At 50.6% G+C, this 17,485-nt stretch overlaps 1 protein-coding gene across 7 annotated transcripts in view; it reads right to left on the reverse strand.

Annotated features, from left to right (window-relative positions):
* The window catches only part of RBM19 (RNA binding motif protein 19), a 161,062-nt gene that overhangs the window by 123,625 nt on the left and 19,952 nt on the right, over positions 1 to 17,485 (reverse strand). For all 7 annotated transcript variants that reach the window (XR_002788004.2, XM_010598952.3, XM_010598950.3 and 4 more), the window contains exons 11-16: positions 14,292 to 14,422; positions 13,066 to 13,187; positions 12,197 to 12,293; positions 11,150 to 11,260; positions 9,531 to 9,731; positions 7,274 to 7,394 (exon numbers count right to left, since the gene is read on the reverse strand). Coding sequence is in view for 6 of the 7 variants with exons in the window: in XM_010598952.3 (XP_010597254.2) it covers positions 7,274 to 7,394; positions 9,531 to 9,731; positions 11,150 to 11,260; positions 12,197 to 12,293; positions 13,066 to 13,187; positions 14,292 to 14,422 (783 nt within the window). In the remaining variant the exon portion in view is untranslated. The remainder of the gene's footprint in view (positions 1 to 7,273; positions 7,395 to 9,530; positions 9,732 to 11,149; positions 11,261 to 12,196; positions 12,294 to 13,065; positions 13,188 to 14,291; positions 14,423 to 17,485) is intronic.

Genomic DNA, 17,485 nt, shown 5'->3' on the forward strand with positions numbered 1-17,485 from the left:
CCAGGACAAAAAGGAAAAATTGCCATAAAGGCCCCTCACCCACCTAAGACAGGAACACAATTTCCCCGACAAGGGACTCCATGGTGTGGCCATTTGGACTCATAACCCAACTTTCAAAGCAAAGCAGGGTGTACTAAAGTACTACTACTAACTGCGAAGAAAAGCTATGCAACAGCCAAGATCAGGTCCTGGCTGAGAACTTCAACAGAAAGGAAAGACATGACTTTCGAGGGAATTATATTTCCACCCCACTGGCTCTCTCTGGCATTCGGCATTCCAGAGATGAAAAGGGAAAGGAGGGGACATGACTGGGCCCCCAATGATGTGCCTGGCACTTTGGTGGATGCCTTAAATATACCAGTAAACCAGGTGCTGTCCAGGCGACTCTGACTCCTGGCGACCCCATGTGCATCAGAGTAGAACTGTGCTCCATAGGGTTCCCAATGGCTGATTTTTCTGAAGCAGACTGCCAGGCCTTTCTTCCGAGGTACCTCTGGGACTCCAACCACCAACCTTTTCGTTAGGAGCCAAACACCAATGCCTACGCCACTCAGGGGCTGGGCCTTAAATATACTATCTCCATAATGACCACAGAACCACACCAGATGGGCAGCCCAGGGAAGCCTCGGTGAGCAGCTGCACTGGAATCCGAAGTCTCAAGCACCTTTAGTGGGTGAGAAGTTCGTTCACCAGAGACCAGACCAGACCAGACCAGACCAGACCAAACCTGTTGCCGTCAATTCCAGCTCAGTGACCCTATAGGACAGAGCGGAACTGCCCCAGAGGGCTTCCGAGGCTGTGATCTTTATGGAATTAGATTGCCACATCTTTCTTCTGCCAAGCAGCTGATGGGCCCAAATCGCTGACCTTTCAGTTGGCAGGCAAGAGCTTTAACCACTGCACCACCGGCGCTCCTTCTGCAGACCACAGAAATGCCTACGATTGAGGGTGCGGGAGAGCGCAGAGTTCACGCTCACACCTGATCTACAGTGGCAGCCTCTTCTCGGCACCAAACAATTGCTGCCACGTGGCAAGGCCCGCCCGGTGTGGGCAGATGCCCAGAAATTTCTAGAGAAGCTGAAAATTCAGCACTTTATGAGAAAACACTGGTTTTTAAATCTTGGCGACTAGCTCAGAGGTGTGTGACTTGTGAACCAGGCAGTGGTCAGCAACAAAAGCAGCTCCTTGGGGCTTCCATGCTCTGTCCCCTGCACCCAGCCTGCCCTCAGGCCTCTTTGCACAGGGAAAAGGCCCATTCCCCTCCGTTGTGCTCTGTCTCCCAAACCAAACCAAACCTGCTGCCCTTGAGTCAATTCCAATTCATAGCGACCCTACAGGACAGGTTAGAACTGCCCTATAGGGTTTTCAAGGAGTGGGTGGTGAATTTGAACTGCTGACCTTTTGGTTAGCAGCCGAGCTCTTAACCACTGTGCCACCAGGGCTCTGTCCTCTGCCCAGGGGCCTGCAATCCAGATGGTTCCAAAAAGCTTCACAAAGACACAGCTCAGGGCAGCCCAGCAACTCTCAGCATGGCCAGACTTGACCCTGCCATGACGTTTAAAGTTACTGTTGGAGCTGAGGTACTATTGGCCAGCACCCCAGGATCAGATGAACCCCTGCTCCAGTGGGCCAGCCACCCTCAACCCCAGCCCAGGAAGAATGGGTGAGAGGACTGAAGGGCCTCGTATGAGTCTTGGGGGCCCAGGACTATTAGTTGGGAGTTCCAGCTGGCCTGGGAGCAGACTCAATCGGCTCCTCCCACTTCTAATAAACCAACCAACACGCCTGGCAGAGGACAACCAAGTAGGGCAACACAGCCAGGCGGGAGGAACACCTCGCTTGGAATGAAAGATGCTTAAACGCTCCCTGGCCTTCCTCCAGGAGCACAGGTCCTGGCTGCTTCCAGAGACGTCTGTTCTTCCCCTTACCTCTCCGTACCTGTGAGCCCCCCCTCCCCGGAAGCTGGAAGAACTCGCAGGGTGAGGGCACCACAGTACTGAGAGATCTGCTGACAAAAGGGGCCCGATGGACAAGTCACTCACCCTCTCTGGACTTCCTTCCATCTAAAAAGAGAACGATAATAACAGCGCCTGCTTGCAGGCTGAGTCTGAGAACTACTTCAGACACCTGCGAGCACAGTGCCTGGGCTAGCAGTGTTGCTGTCACCTGCCTTGGAATCAGCCCTGACTCATGGTGACCTTACGTATAACAGGATGAAATGCTGCCCGGTCCCATGCCACCTTCATGATCGCTGGTAAGTAACAGTGTTATTCCTAATGCCACCCTTCCTGCCCGCACTGCCCAGCCAGGCCCGGATGAGAAACCCAGGGGAAAGTGTGGCAAATCCCTAACCCTGCGGCAAGGAGAGACAAAACAGGCCGGCACAGGGAGCCCGCAGCTCTGTTCCCACCTCTCCCTACAGGGGCTCCCCCGTGCTGGCTCCTGAGGACAGCGAGCCCTACACCTCAGAGGCTAGGGACCCTGGGGACTATGTTCTTGCTACACCCCGACAAGGACACAGCTCCCTGGGAAGAGCTCTCGCTCCCCCCAGGCCAGGCCAGGTCCTGCCGTACAGACGCTTGCGTTCAGACAGGTGCAGAACCCAGGTGCATCAAGGTGAAGGAACCAGAGGGCGTTGGACAAAACACCTCTGCTCCTGGCCGCACAAGAGGAGACCAAGGAAAATCTAGAAAGAAAAACAAGGTACTGTGAAACTCACAAAGATGTTTGCCAACAAAATCAGGCAGCAGAAAGAGGGGAGTTAGGAAGGAAGCAGGAATGGGCCAGGGGGTGAAGTGGGGGGCTTAAAAGCAAGGTGGGTGGGAGGAGGCCGGGGGACCAGGGGAGAATGTGCTTCCATCTGTGGTTTGTACAATCCAATCCAGTCACGCAGAGCCACTCGGGGCTTTATTATAATCAGGTCGTAGAATTTCCCGCGGCGCCCTCCCCTCCGCCAGCTTGCCGCGCCGAAGGCTGACAGCAAAGACTGTTATCAGTTGCAAGCAGCTTTCCAGGAACTCCCCCCACTCGGAGCCCTTTATCTGGAGGTGAGGGTCTTGGTTGTGGGGAGATAAAACACGCTGTCCCCTTCCCTCGAGACAGGTGCTGAGAACAGGAGAGCTTTCCAGAAAGGAAGGGGGTGTGGGTGAAAAAAGGCAAGGTCCACTCTCTCCCTTCACGCTGTCTTCCTTTGCTTCCTCTCTTCCTCCTCTTCCCTCCCTGCAGGAGACCCACGGCTGCGGCTGGCAGAGCCCCCAGCCTGCTCCTCACAGGATGGACGCAGGAACAATGTGAAGTGGAAAGGGTGGGAGGAGCCGGTGAACTGGAGCACACAGGCGCCGCAGCGGGGGGGGGATGCACGTGCAAGGTGCGGAAGAGGGCCGAGAAAGGGCACCAAGAGGACCTTGAGGTAGGCTCTGAGGGAATTCACCTGGAGTGGAGCTTAGCAAGGCTTAAAAGGAGCAGACAGCTTCCAGGTCCCAACCTGGGCCACTTCTCCTGGCTCTGAGGCCACCTTTGTGTTGAGTCACGAGCCGGTCCCTCTGAGATACAGAGGCTTTCGAGAAACGTAGGGCTGAGAAGGGTACCTGGGGCCTGGAGAGTCAAGGGGTACTGGGGGTGGCATGGGAACCTGCTTTGACTCCAAGAAGCCCCTGACTTTGTACTCCACAACATTCCCCACTGTGGGGCCACTTTACTACTACCTGTGACATTTCAGCTGTTCCCCCCACTAGTATGGAGCTTACGGGGAGCAGGGTCTGTGTGGCACCCGCCTCGGGCACCGCAGCTCAGCAGCTGGCATGAAGCTGGAGGTCAGTTACAGACCACCCACGCCGGCTCATGCTGCTGAATTAACAAAATCATCACTGTCATGGTCGTCTGGAGGCCCTGGGCAGTATAAATCGTTAAGCGCCTAACTAACCCAAAAGTTGGCAGATGAACCCACTGAAGAGGTGCCTCAAAAGAAAGGCCTGGCAATCTGCTCATGAGAGGTCACAGCCTTGAAAACCTTAAAAAGCACAATTCTACTCTGCACATAGGGAGTCTCCACAAGTTAGAATCGACTTAACAGCAACTTTTTTTTTTTGGTTCAATAGCGGTTTACATGCCCCATCTCACTATATCCTCCCCAAAGCCTTAAGACTTAGGGCGGTAGCTTGCCCAGCCAGAGAGCCAGGAGAGCATAACAAGGGCCTCTTCTCAGAAGTCACTCGCAATTTCCCCAGGAGCTCTAGACTTCATGTTATGAGAAATGCCAGGTGTGCCGTACCGGCTGGGCACCCAAATGATGCTCTGACCCTCGGATTCACTTAGAATGCACTCACTGTGCTCCTACGAGGCGCCAGGCACTCCCTGGGTGCAGGGGATATGGCAGTGAGAGCAAGGTACGAAAGGCATCCACCATGGCAACGGACGTTCTAGTGGGGGAGACAGACAGACGGGAACTGTTCACAATGCAACTCCAGCAGCGACAGGCATTTGAAACAAGACGAAGGGTAAGAGGAGGGGTAGGTATAAAGACCCATAAACGGGATCTGCTACTATTACTCTGGTTGATATTGTTGTTATCATCACTGCTCATGTTCTGAGGCTGGGCTAACAACGGAAAACAAACCTCCAAACATACTAAGCACCTATTGTGTGCCCGGGAGTTCACTGGCTGGTACCATTAACATGCTCAGCTGCTAAATAAAAGGCTGGAGGTTTGAATCCACTCAGAGGTACCTCGGAAAAAAGGCCTGGCAATCCACTTGCGAAAAAGCAGCCACTGCAAACTCTCTGGAGCACAGTCCTGCTCTGACACACAGAGTTCACCGTGAGTCGGAGTTGACTCAACGGTAACTGGTTTACTGGTTACTATGTGCCAGAGGCTTGAGACTCAGACAGGTGTGGCCCAGCCCTGACCTCTCAAAAGTATAGGGAGAGACAGGGTGTCCATTCTTCATTAATTCACTCCCTCCCTCCACACATACTCATGGAGCATCTACTCTTTGCCAGGTGCCTCCGAGGTGCTGGGCACAAAGCAGTATACAAGACAGCCCTGTTCTCTGCCCTTGCAGTTTATGGTCTACCAGAGGAGATGGATATTAAACCCATAAGATACAAACAAATAGACAGAATAAATACCCATTGTGACAAGTGTCATAGAAGAACAGAGTGAAAGGACAAGGTCGCCAGGCACATAAGCATGACTACCTCAAAGAAGTCAACTTGGGAAGGCCCACCGCAGGCTGGAAAACTGCACTGGGTTTGCCTTCAGGTCCCTGTGTGGTACGAATCATTAAGCATTCAACTACTGACCGAAAGGCTGGCAGTTCGAATCCACATAGAGGTGCTTTGGAAGAAAGCCTGGTGATCTCCTTCTGTAATGTCACGGTCTAGAAAACCTTAGGGAGCAATTCTACTGTATACACATGGGATCACCACGAGTCTGAACTGACAGGCTGGCAACTGGTTTGGGTTTTTTCTCAGGGCCTACAGCATACTCAGGGCCCCTCAATCCTGGCAGAGCTTTGTGCTTTAAACGTAGACTGGCTATTGGCTAAAAAGTTATTACTCAGGTTCGAGGGTAGAAACACAGTGAAAACCAAGGTCAGTGATGGCTGCGGGGTAGTGGCTGGTTAAAAAAAGCACGACTACGTAATTATTTTTGATGGGAGCTGAAGCAGGGTGTGAAGGGAACCCTAATCCAACCTGCAGACAAACCTAACTCACAGGAAGAGGGCTGCTGAGGGGCTTCTGAAGGGTTTTATACCAACAGTTGTTCACCCTAATAACTAGGGATTGTTTATGAATTCCCAAAAAGCAAAGAGACTGATGACGTTTATACCCCAATTGGGACAAGGCCCCAGATCGGTGGTCCCCAGATGCCTTGTACCGATGGGGCTGCTCCTGAAGGTTTAGCCATCTCGATGAAATGGAAAATGGAGACAAAGTGGGCAGGTTCCATATCCAGAAGTCTTTCCAATTGAAGGGACTGTTCTTTAATCTGAGAATTTCGCTCCTTGACTCCTAGCTTTTCTTTCTTTTTAATAAAATACTTTTTCTTTCATGAGAACAATGGAGATGAGAGATGGGGGAGTTATTATCTGTCTAGTGTTTGGTCATTCTTATTTAATAAACTAAACAACTGGTAACCCAGTTGCGGAAAAGTGGGGGATATTACTGGTGGGCAAAATCTTAAACGTTTCTGTAAGATGACCTCCATAGCCCTTTCCAACTTTCTTAAGAGTCTTTGATTCTAAGACATGGTCATGGTTCCCAGACTAAGAGGTTCTCAACTGGGGCTGTGCCACCCCCAGGGGGCATCCAGAATGCCAACGACTAGGGGCCACACCTGACATTCAGTGGGTGGGGGCCAGGGATGCTAAATGTTCTGCAATTTGCAGAACAAGTAAGAACTATCCAGGCCCAAATGTCAATGGTGTTCCCCAACCCCAACTGTGAAACATTAACAAAGGGGTGGGGTGGCCCTGTCTGGCCCTAGGGCTACCGCTTTCCTTTCCTTACTATCTTTGCAGTCTAATGGGCACCAGAGGGCATTGTTCCAGTCCAAAAACAATAAAACAGTCACCCTCAATCATAAGGCATCCTGGTCAATACAGGAAACAAGAAGATATTTTTCACTTGTTTTGGTGGCACAGTGGTTATAGCAATCGACTGCTAACCGAAAGGTTCGTGGTTTGAAACCACCAGCAGCTCCATGGAAGAAAGACAGGGCGTTCTGCTTCTATACAGGTGTATAGTCTTGGAAACCTTATAGGGTCGCTATGAGTCAGAATCGACTTGATGGCAGTGGGTTTGCTTTTTGGGTCTTGTCTCAATCCCTATTAACAGGTTCTGTTCCTATTGTTGTTAGGTGTTGTCAAGTTGGTTCCAACTCACAGTGACCCTACAGGACAGAGTAGGACTGGCCCATAGGGTTTCCAAGGAGTGCCTCGTGGTTTTGAACTGCCAACCTTTTGGTTAGCAGCCAAGCTCTTAACCACTCTGCCACCAGGGCTCCATTAACAGATTCTTGTTTTGTTTTCATTAATACCTTTAACTGACAGACTAAAATGTCAGCTACCCCATGTGGCACCCATAATTTCCATGCTCTATTTTTTTAATTTTACAAACCGATAAAACCCCAGAGTCTGGGCCCCAGTGCTCTACAGGATGAAGAAGAGCCTCCAGCCAAACACCTGATAGACCGTGCGTGCAGCCCCTCACCCTCCTGCCTCACCCTGCCTGCTCTGCCCCCCGACATCCTAAGCTCAGACGCAGCTCTTACCGGTTTCTGGCTCCACCTTGTCTGTATCCTCTGGTGTGTCCCTGGGTTCTCTCTTCTGCGGGGATGAGCTGGAGAAGACGCCCATTGGAGCCCATTCCAGGTACAGGGGGACGTGGTGAAACTGAAGAGACAGGGGAGCTGGCATGTGGGTCCTCATCACAGCCTGAGGCTGGGGAGGGACTAGGTCCCACTCAACAGATAAAGATCCTAAGGGTCAGAGAGTATGGAGGAGGAGAGGAAGGGCCTAGAACCCTACATGCTGTCTAATCCTGAAACAACATTTGGGCCCCGTTCTGCATCTTGGGGCCCAGAAAGAGGCCACGTCTCTGTTATCTTTGCACATATGGTGGCTTCAAGGCCCCCACTGTGTTTAATCAGACTATGAAATGGGGAGTGAGATGGTAGGAGACAAGAGTCCCTGCTAAAGGGCAGCTCTCCTGGAGGAAGTGTAGGACGGTGGCTAAGAGAACATGTTTTCTCTCTCCACACAGAAGCATTTTTAACAAGGAGCTCTGGTAGCACAACAGTTAATTGCTTGGCTGCTAACCAAAAGGTTGGCGGTTTGAACCCACCCACTGTCTCCGTGGGAGAAAGACCTGGTGACCTGCCTCCATAAAGACTGTAGCCCAGTAAACCCTAAGGAGCAGTTTTACTGTGTCACATGGGATTGCTGCGAGTTGGAATCAGCACCCAACAACAACATGTATACACACGTGTATGGGTATGTGTGCGTGCACATACTTTAAAGGCTGAACAGGATGCTGATAATAGCTGCCTCATGGGAAGGCACCTGGGTAGCTGCAGGATGGGGTGGAGGGAGACTTGCCAACACACACACTTTCTGAACCTTTCACAATTTCATGCTACATGCAAGCACACGCTTTGCAGTAAGATAGAGTTCGAAAGCTGGCTGCCGCAACTACTAGCTGCGACCTTAGGTGACAGCCTGCCCCTCTCTGGGCCTCAGTTTCCTCATCTGCAAAGTAGGGATCGCAATATTGTGGTTGGGACCAGTCAGGGAAATAGAAGCTGCTCAACACAAACAGGAGGTGTCGCCTAGTAGATGCTCTCAAATAGGTGCTGTGCCTGTTGTCACACTCTACTGAGAGCCTCTGGTGATGGGAATTTCTTCACAAAACAGCAGCAGAAGAAAGGATGGCTTCCACACTCTGCTCACGAGATGGTGGGCACCACACCTTATTCATGGGGCCCCCAGATGGAGAACCACTGTGCTAGCTCAGGCACTGATCAGCTTCCGGTGAGCTTCCTGGGCACAGAGCCCGAGCTAGGGATAATTAAGGGGCTGAGTGGGACAGGATATGACATCATTGCCTCATCTGCCAGACGGGGACATGGATACCAACTTCTATGGATGACTGGGGACATGGTCTGCAGAGCACAGAAGGCCTGATAAACAGAAGCTCCTTGTAGTGGGTTGAATGGTGGCCTCCACAAAGGCATGTATATGTCCTAACACCCAGAACCTGGGACAGGGCCTTATTTTGAAAAGGGTCTGCAGATGTCACTCAGTTAAGGATCCCGAGATGAGATCATCCCGGATTACATGGGTGGCCCTAAACCCAATGACAATTGTCCTTGTAGCAGACAAGCTGAGGGGACAGGAAGAGAGATGAGAAGGCCCCATGAAGACAGAGGCAGAGACTGCAGTGATGCAGCCACAAGCCAAGGACAGACGGAGCCAGCAGGAGCTGGGAGAGGCACGGCATCCTCCCCTAGAACGTACGGAGGGAGCACAGCCCTGGCAACACTCTGATTTCAGACTTCGCACCTCCAGAAACCTGAGGGAAGAGACCTCTGTTGTTTTAAGCCACTCACAGCAAACTAATCAATGACTGGATAGTTTGTACCAAGAAGCAGGAGAGATTTCTACCTGTAGAACTGACCTACTTATCATAGGTACAAGGCACCAAAAGCACCAAGGGTGATGATGCAAACTGACACGGGAAAAGAAAGCCAAGGAAGCCCAGGCCCAGACAAGGAGGCAGGACTCTTCCTGGAGGACGGTTTGGAGCGTCCCTCTCACGTTCCTTCCACTCAGAGTGGTTTGCGGGGCTGGCGATGGGAGCTGCTGGGGCAACGCTCACAGCCACGAGAGAGACGGGTGCTTCCTGACAGCGCTACCCCGTGCCAGGCCTGTGCTAAGAACCGTCGATGCACCAGTTCGTCTAATTCTCTCCCTTGCCTAGGTCTTGCTGGTCCTTTTACAGACAGATTCTGAGGTTCCGGGTGCTCCTACCTTGGAATAGGCCAGGTGTCGGAAGGCCTTGCGGGCCTCCAAGGGCTCCAGGAACTCCACGATGGCGGTGATGCCACCTTCCGGCAGCAGCACGCGGCCCAGACTGCCGAAACGGCCGAATGTCTCCTGCAGCTCGGCCGCCAGGGTGCCGGCGGGGAGGTTCTTCACCAGCATCACAGTCTTACTTCGTTCTGCTGCAGCCTGCGGGGAGGAAATGAACATGCCTGGATGACTGGAGGAGGGCCCTGGCCCCGACACAGGACACAGTACTGCTCTGTGGTTGTCTCCAGACGAGACACCCTATTTGGGAGCTCAGAAACCAAGGTCCTTTGGAAGTGGACCCAGGAGGACCTGCCTTCTCTCTGGCATGCCACTTCAGGAAGCAGGGGTAGCTTAGCGGAGTGGTTAGGAGCAGGACCCCTGGGTCAAATCCCGCCCTCTCCACCCAGGAGTGGTAGGTGACTCGACCAGTGCCTGATCATTCCCTCACTGGACCTCTCAGGGTGCTCCGGCCCAGACTTTCAGTGGCCACAATTCACATCTCAGTGCCAAGGGCTTTTCCTGAAACTGCAATCCACCTGCTGCCACTTGTGGGTCATGGAACTGACACCCCGTGGGGGCAGCCCTCAACCCACGACTCTTGGGAATGGGTGTATCCTTGCCATTTGGGTGAGAGAATTCTGAGGTGGAGTTTTGCAAGCTCCCCCCCTAGACTGAGATCAGTTGCCCATCTTGTTAACAAGCTTAATAGTACATCCTGTGCTAGTTTTCTTCCCTTCCCCTTATCGCTTCCTGCCGGTGTTTTCTGCAAAGCCCAGTGAAATACTGGCTTTGATAAGTCCTGATAAATGTTAAGTTATTTGTTCAGTCCATCCACTCAACCATCCATCCATCCATCCAACTATATCTACCAATCCGCTATCCATCCAACCAACCACCCATCCACCACCATCCCTCCCTCCCTCCCTCCCTCCACCCATCCATCCACTGATCCACCATCCATCCAAGCAACTACCCATCCACCCACCTATCCATTTATCTATCCATTTTAACGTGAAAATCTAGGGCCCAGTAAAGCTCATGAAGAGTTGGTCTGGGGGTCAGATGCCCTGAGTTTTAGTCCAAAGTCCTGCCACAGACTTATGGTTTGACCTTGGGAAAGTCACCTGCCCTCTCTGGGCCTCAGTCTGTAAAATGAGAGGGAGAGTGTCAGCTGCTTTCCCAGGCCCTCGAAGACTTTAATCATCCATGATTCTAAGAATTACTACTGGTGGAGAATAAGCACGTGGAGATGCTGAACTCTGAATGAACCGCTAGATTCCAGCAAGGTTAAAATCTTGGTAAGTTACTGGCAGAGGAGAGCAGGGACAGGGGGATGTCTGCCCCTCCTCTGATCTGTGTGGGGAACCACAGGGAACACATGGTCCCTGAGTGACAGAATCCTAGGTCAGAAAGGTCATGGTCTGAGCCCATGACACTATGATTTTCTTCAGAGACAATTTAAAAATGAACCATAATAATCCCTGAAAGCCTAGGTCTTCAAGCCCGTCAGCATCTGCCCTGATTGAGGACGGTCACCCATGGCTGGTGGCTCGCTGAGCTGGGCAGGGAACACTCACCTGGCTGAAGGAGTCCAGACAGACCCCATTGTCAATGAGGAAGCGTCTCACATCTTGGACCAGCTGAGTTTCCCCCAGGGCCACGCGCACGGCCACGCTGCCCTTGGTTTCCTGTGGTGGGAGGACAGTAAGAGACCCTGTCAGTTGTCAGCAATCTGCCCTCCCTTTTTCCAGCAGTGGGAGGAGGAGGCTTGGATGAAGACGGACTCTTCAATGCCCCACCCACCCACACGGATGGGAAACTCAGTTGTTAGCCAAAAGGTAGGGGGGTCGAGCCCACCCAGAGTCACCTCGGAAGAAAACATTGGTGATCTACCACCAAAACCCCAGCCATTAACCACCCTGTGGGGCACGGCTCTCTTCTGGCACACACAGGGCTGTCACGAGTCACAAGCAACCTGACAGTAACTGGTACTTTCCTAGGGCAGGAGGGCAGAGAGCAATGACTCTCCACAGAGTCTCTGAGGCCGAGGAAACGGGGGGAGGGCAAGGACTGGGAGCCCAGGGGCTGGGCACCTCTCAGAGAGGTGTGTGATGCGGTTCAGAGTGAGGACGCAGGGGTTGGCCAACTCCAGCTTTTTCCTGGCGTGTGACCCTGGACAGGTTACTTTATATCCCTGGGCCTCAGTTTCTTCATCTAGAAAATGAGGATAGTAAGAGTACCTACTTTATAGGACTGTAGTGACAGTGACATGCACCAATGCTCAGGAAGCCCCTGGCACGGTGCCCAGGACACCTCAGTGCAAGGGCTGTCACCTGTTGATACAAGCATCACTCATATTCTCTGGTGTGGCTCCACACAATGAGAAGCCAGGACTGAAGGGTGCACTGGGATGATTCCAGGGAGGAGGGCTGGGTGGATGCCCGCTCCCACTCCTAGGGCCCTCTGGGAAGGCCAAGAAGACACCCATGACTGGCATGAGGGGCCCTGAGCTCATGGAAGACTTGCCCCAGGATAGCACCACCCGCCTCTCACTGCCTTTGTGCTGGTTCTTTCTCCCTGAGCTTGGCCCAGAGCTGGGAGGATCGGATGGGACTCTCACTCACGTGGTCAAACACTTGGCTCTTGGTGGCGCTGTACTTCTGGGCGATGGCATCGGCCACGGCGTTGGGCCCCACGAAGAGCGTGTTCCAGTTGTGAGAGCTGAGGACAGAGGCAGAATGGGAAGGTCAGACAATGCTGAGCACAGGGAATGCTTTCTCAGAACCAAAACCTTGGAGAGATGGGTTCGTAGGCAGACCTGTCTCAGCACTGAAAGCCGCCTCCTTCCTCCAACATACCTGTCATGAGCTAAGTACACACGGCCTGAAGTCAATGACAGTCGTTATGGTACTAACGGCCCGACGTCTGTCGCAGCGACACGCGAGCCTCCGCTGACAGTTGGGTGGTGGTTGCACTTGAGGAGGACTGGCCGGGAACCAAAGCCAGGTCTCCCGCATGGGAAGCTAGAATTTTACCGCTGAACCACCACTGTCCCAGCTTCCAGAGTTTCCAGACTAAGGAGGATTAGGAAGAAAGGCCTGGCGATCTACATCCAAAATTCAGCCAGTGAAAACTCTATGGATCACAAAACACTGTCCAATCATGGGGATGGTACAAGTCTGGACATCGTTTCATTCTGTTGTACTTGGGGTTGCCATGAGTCAGGGCCGACTTGATGGCAGCTAACAACAACAACAAACATTTACCAAGCCCTTACTCTGTGCCAGGTACTAAACCCCTTGCATATATTAACTCATTTAGTCTTTGCCACCACCCAAAGGTGAGATACTATTATTCTTCCCATTTTGCAGATGAGGAAACTGAGGCTCAGCAAAGTTATGGGCAAAAAGCAAACTCATCAGAAGTAGAGAAGCCAGGCAGCTTGCAAAGGGTGGGGTCAGGGCCTCAGAGATCCTAAGCAGATGACAAGGACCTGGAGCTGCTGGCTTTGTCCTTGAGCTCTTTCTTCTTCTTATAGGACGATGCTCCCGGGGTGTCAGCATCCTCGCTGGCTTCCTTCTTGATGGTGGATGGTAGCACGTGGAGCATCCTGCCCTGGAGGAGGGAAAGAGGAAGGGGGTAAACCAAAGGCCTGCCCTCAAGGGGTCAGGATAGGTGCCTCCATCTCCTGTCCCAGGATGTCAGCCTCCTCATCTGAGCTGGACCCAGTGCTGAAACCCTGATTGGAGGACGAGGCATGAGGTAGCGCGACCACATGGCTACCTTAGCCCAGAAAGGGGGCCTGGCCACAGGGAGAACAAGGAGTCAGATGGAATGATCACATGGCCACCCTCAGCCTGGAACAGGGGCCTGGCTACAGGCAGAAAAGGGAATCGGGCAGAATGATCACATGGCCACCCTCAGCCTAGAGGAGGCGTAACCACAGGGAGGACAAGGAGTCGGGCAGAATGATCACGTGGCCACCCTCAGCCTGGAACAGGGGCCTGGCCAAGGGGCACAGAGAAGATGGGGCAGCGGGTAGCATGACCACCGGGTCACTTCAGCCCTGAGTGGGGCCTGGCCACAGGACACAGGGACCTGACATTGTGATGGGGTCATCTGACACGGCCTCACAAAGGATGCTCCAATCAGTTTACATGTAACACGCACAGCCTTCCCCTCGCACTCTACTCTGCGCCCGCCTGCCCCTGCACATGTGAACCAGAGTGTGAGCGGCATGCCAGGAGGTGCCTGGTCTGGCCTGGCGATCACAGGACATAATAAATCAGGAGTGGACGAATGGAAAAGAGGAAACAGGGTGATGGGCAGCCTGGGGATCAGTGGATGTTTGCTCAGCACATAACCTGGGGCTACTGGAAAGAAGAAGAGTTTCTTATGTCCTACTGTGGCCGTTTTAATACAACTACATCAAAATTCCTTTCTTCCTTACTCCTCTTTCAAGGTGATATTTCTAAAGATGGACAGCACAGCTATTCATCTGACAAATATTTTTTGACCACCTACAGTGTCAGGCAATGTTCCAGATGCTAGAGACAGACCAGCAAGTGGGGCAGACCCGGCCCTGCCTGCACGGAGCTCACATGCTAGGAGCGCATGTGAGGTGGCGGCTTGGCACACCATCGCTGTGAGTATTCTTAGGCCTGAAACATGCTCTCACTCTCTCTCTCACACACACACGGCCAGCCGGCCAGCACTCACCTGGAACACCTGCCCATCCACCTCGGCGTAGGCCTTCACGGCATGCTCGGGGAACATGAAAGTGATGAAGGCAAAGCCCTTGGGTTTCTTGGTCAGGCTGTCGATGGGGTAATGGAGCTCAGACAGGGGGCCTGAGGACAGGACAAGTGTCAGTCACCAGGGCTGGGCCTGAGTTCCAAGTGAAAACAGTGCTGGGCATGAATAAGGCAACTGGTTTAACTGAGAGCACTGAACTACTGCTCTCAACCAGCCACCGCCTACACCTGCTGCGAGGCCGACCTCGAAGGTCAGGGGTATCTATCCTAAGAGTGGAGGCAGAGTGCAGTCGAGGCACCTGGGCTGAGCCCTAGCCGCACCACCTGCTACATGTGTGGCCTTAGGCAAGGGACTTGGCCTCCATGTGTCTCAGTCTTCTCAGCTGTGAAATGGCATAGTAATAGTACCTAACTCGTAAGGCACTAAGCAAAAAAAAAAAAAAAAGGCACTGGGGAGGGTCAAATGTGTTCACACACTCAACGGTGCTTGGTACTTGCTTAATGCACGTAACTGTTTCCTATACCGTTGTCATTCTCAAATTAAAGCAAATCAGTTCTCAATTTGTGTTTCCACTCTTGACACCAGGATGTGACCACGCCCCCCTTCTCAGTCTCTGTCTCCCCAAATGGATAAGTTCAGTCCATCAGTGATCCCCTCTCCTGGCCCTCCCAGGTAAGCCAGGGCACCAGCCAGCGTGGTAGGATCCAGCAGGCACAGGCAGCAGCAGACACAGGCTAAGATGTTACACTAATTTTTTCACACCGGGCACTGGACAAACCTTTGTGGTCCTCCACAACCCACAGCCTGCCACAAGAACAGAAGTGGGAGGCACTGCAGGGGACCTCAAAAGCATCAAGGCCTCACCCCCATTTGAACCCTAACTTGCTTTCCTTCCCAACAGTAACTCTACAACCAAATCCAGGCTTGTGTGACCACACTGCTCTCCAAGCCTTCAAGTCCTTGTCCTGAGCACAAACAATAATACAAAATAATAGTAACGAGGAGGGGGGCCAAGATGGCGGACTAGGTGGACGCTCCCGCGGATCCCTCTTGCAACAAAGACTCGGAAAAACAAGGGAATCGATCACATACATAACAATCTATGAACTCTGAACAACAAGCACAGACTTAGAGACGGAGGACGAACAAATACGGGCAGACAGCGACTGTTTTCAGAACTAGGAGCCAGCGCACCAGCTGACTACTTGGAAAATCTAGTTTCCCAGTGATGGCTCGGAGACAGCAGTCCATATCAAACCACATAAAGAAACAGACCATGACAGCTTCTCCAACCCCCCAAACAAAAGAATCAAAATCTTTCCCAAATGAAGATACAATCCTGGAATTATCAGATACAGAATATAAAAAACTAATTTACAAAATGCTTAAAGATATCACGAATGAAATTAGGATAAATGCAGAAAAAGCCAAGGAACACACTGATAAAACTGTTGAAGAACTCAAAAAGATTATTCAAGAACATAGTGGAAAAATTAACAAGTTGCAAGAATCCATAGAGAGACAGCATGTAGAAATCCAAAAGATTAACAATAAAATTACAGAATTTGACAACGCAATAGAAAGTCAGAGGAGCAGACTCGAGCAATTAGAATGTAGACTGGGACTTCTGGAGGACCAGGGAAACAACACCAACATAGCTGGAAAAAAATCAGATAAAAGAATTAAAAAAAATGAAGAAACCCTAAGAATCATGTGGGACTCTATCAAGAAGGATAACTTGCGAGTGATTGGAGTCCCAGAACAGGGAGGGGGGACAGAAAACACAGAGAAAATAGTTGAAGAACTCCTGACACAAAACTTCCCTGACATCATGAAAGAAGAAAGGATATCTATCCAAGATGCTCATCGAACCCCATTTAAGATTGATCCAAAAAGAAAAACACCAAGACATATCATCATCAAACTTGCCAAAACCAAAGACAAACAGAAAATTTTAAAAGCAGCCAGGGAGAAAAGAAAGGTTTCCTTCAAGGGAGAATCAATAAGAATAAGTTCAGACTACTCAGCAGAAACTATGCAGGCAAGAAGGGAATGGGACGACATATACAGAGCACTAAACGAGAAAAACTGCCAACCAAGGATCATATATCCAGCAAAACTCTCTCTGAAATATGAAGGAGAAATTAAGATATTTACAGATAAACACAAGTTTAGAGAATTTGCAAAAACTAAACCAAGACTGCAAGAAATGCTAAAGGAGATTGTTTGGCCTGATGACCAATAATATCAGGTACCAGCACAATACAAGGTCACAAAACAGAACGTCCTGATATCAACGCAACTCAAACAGAGAAAGCACAAAAACAAACAAATTAAGACTAATTCTAAAAAATAAATAAATAAACAAAATAATACACACAACAGGAAATCATGGAAATCAATAGCTAAACGATCAAAATAATCAAAAAGAGGGACTAAATATAGGAGGCATTGAACTGCCAGATGGAGAGTGATACAAGGCGAAATAGAAGGATACAAGTTAGGGTTTTACTTAGAAAAATAGGGGTAAATAAAAAGGTAACCACAAAAAGGAATATCAATTCCATAACTCAAGAAAAAAGCCAAGAAAAACGTAACGACTCAATAAACACAAAGTTAAACATTATGAAAATGAGGATCTCACAAGCTACTAAGAAAAACGTCTCAGCACAAAAAAGCATGTGGAAAAATGAAATGGCCAACAACACACATAAAAAGGCATCAAAATGACAGCACTAAAAACTTACTTATCTATAATTACGCTGAATGTAAATGGACTAAATGCACCAATAAAGAGACAGAGAGTCACGGACTGGATAAAAAAACACGATCCATCTATATGCTGCCTACAAGAGACACACCTTAGACTTAGAGACACAAACAAACTAAAACTCAAAGGATGGAAAAAAGTATATCAAGCAAACAATAAGCAAAAAAGAAGAGGAGTAGCAATATTAATTTCTGACAAAATAGACTTTAGACTTAAATCCACCACAAAGGATAAAGAAGGACACTATATAATGATAAAAGGGACAATTGATCAGGAAGACATAACCATATTAAATATTTACGCACCTAATGACAGGGCTGCAAGATACATAAATCAAATTTTAACAGAATTGAAAAGTGAGATAGACACCTCCACATATATAGTAGGA

Source organism: Loxodonta africana, chromosome 19 (assembly GCF_030014295.1).
Source record: "Loxodonta africana isolate mLoxAfr1 chromosome 19, mLoxAfr1.hap2, whole genome shotgun sequence".
NCBI classification, from domain to species: Eukaryota; Metazoa; Chordata; class Mammalia; order Proboscidea; family Elephantidae; genus Loxodonta; species Loxodonta africana.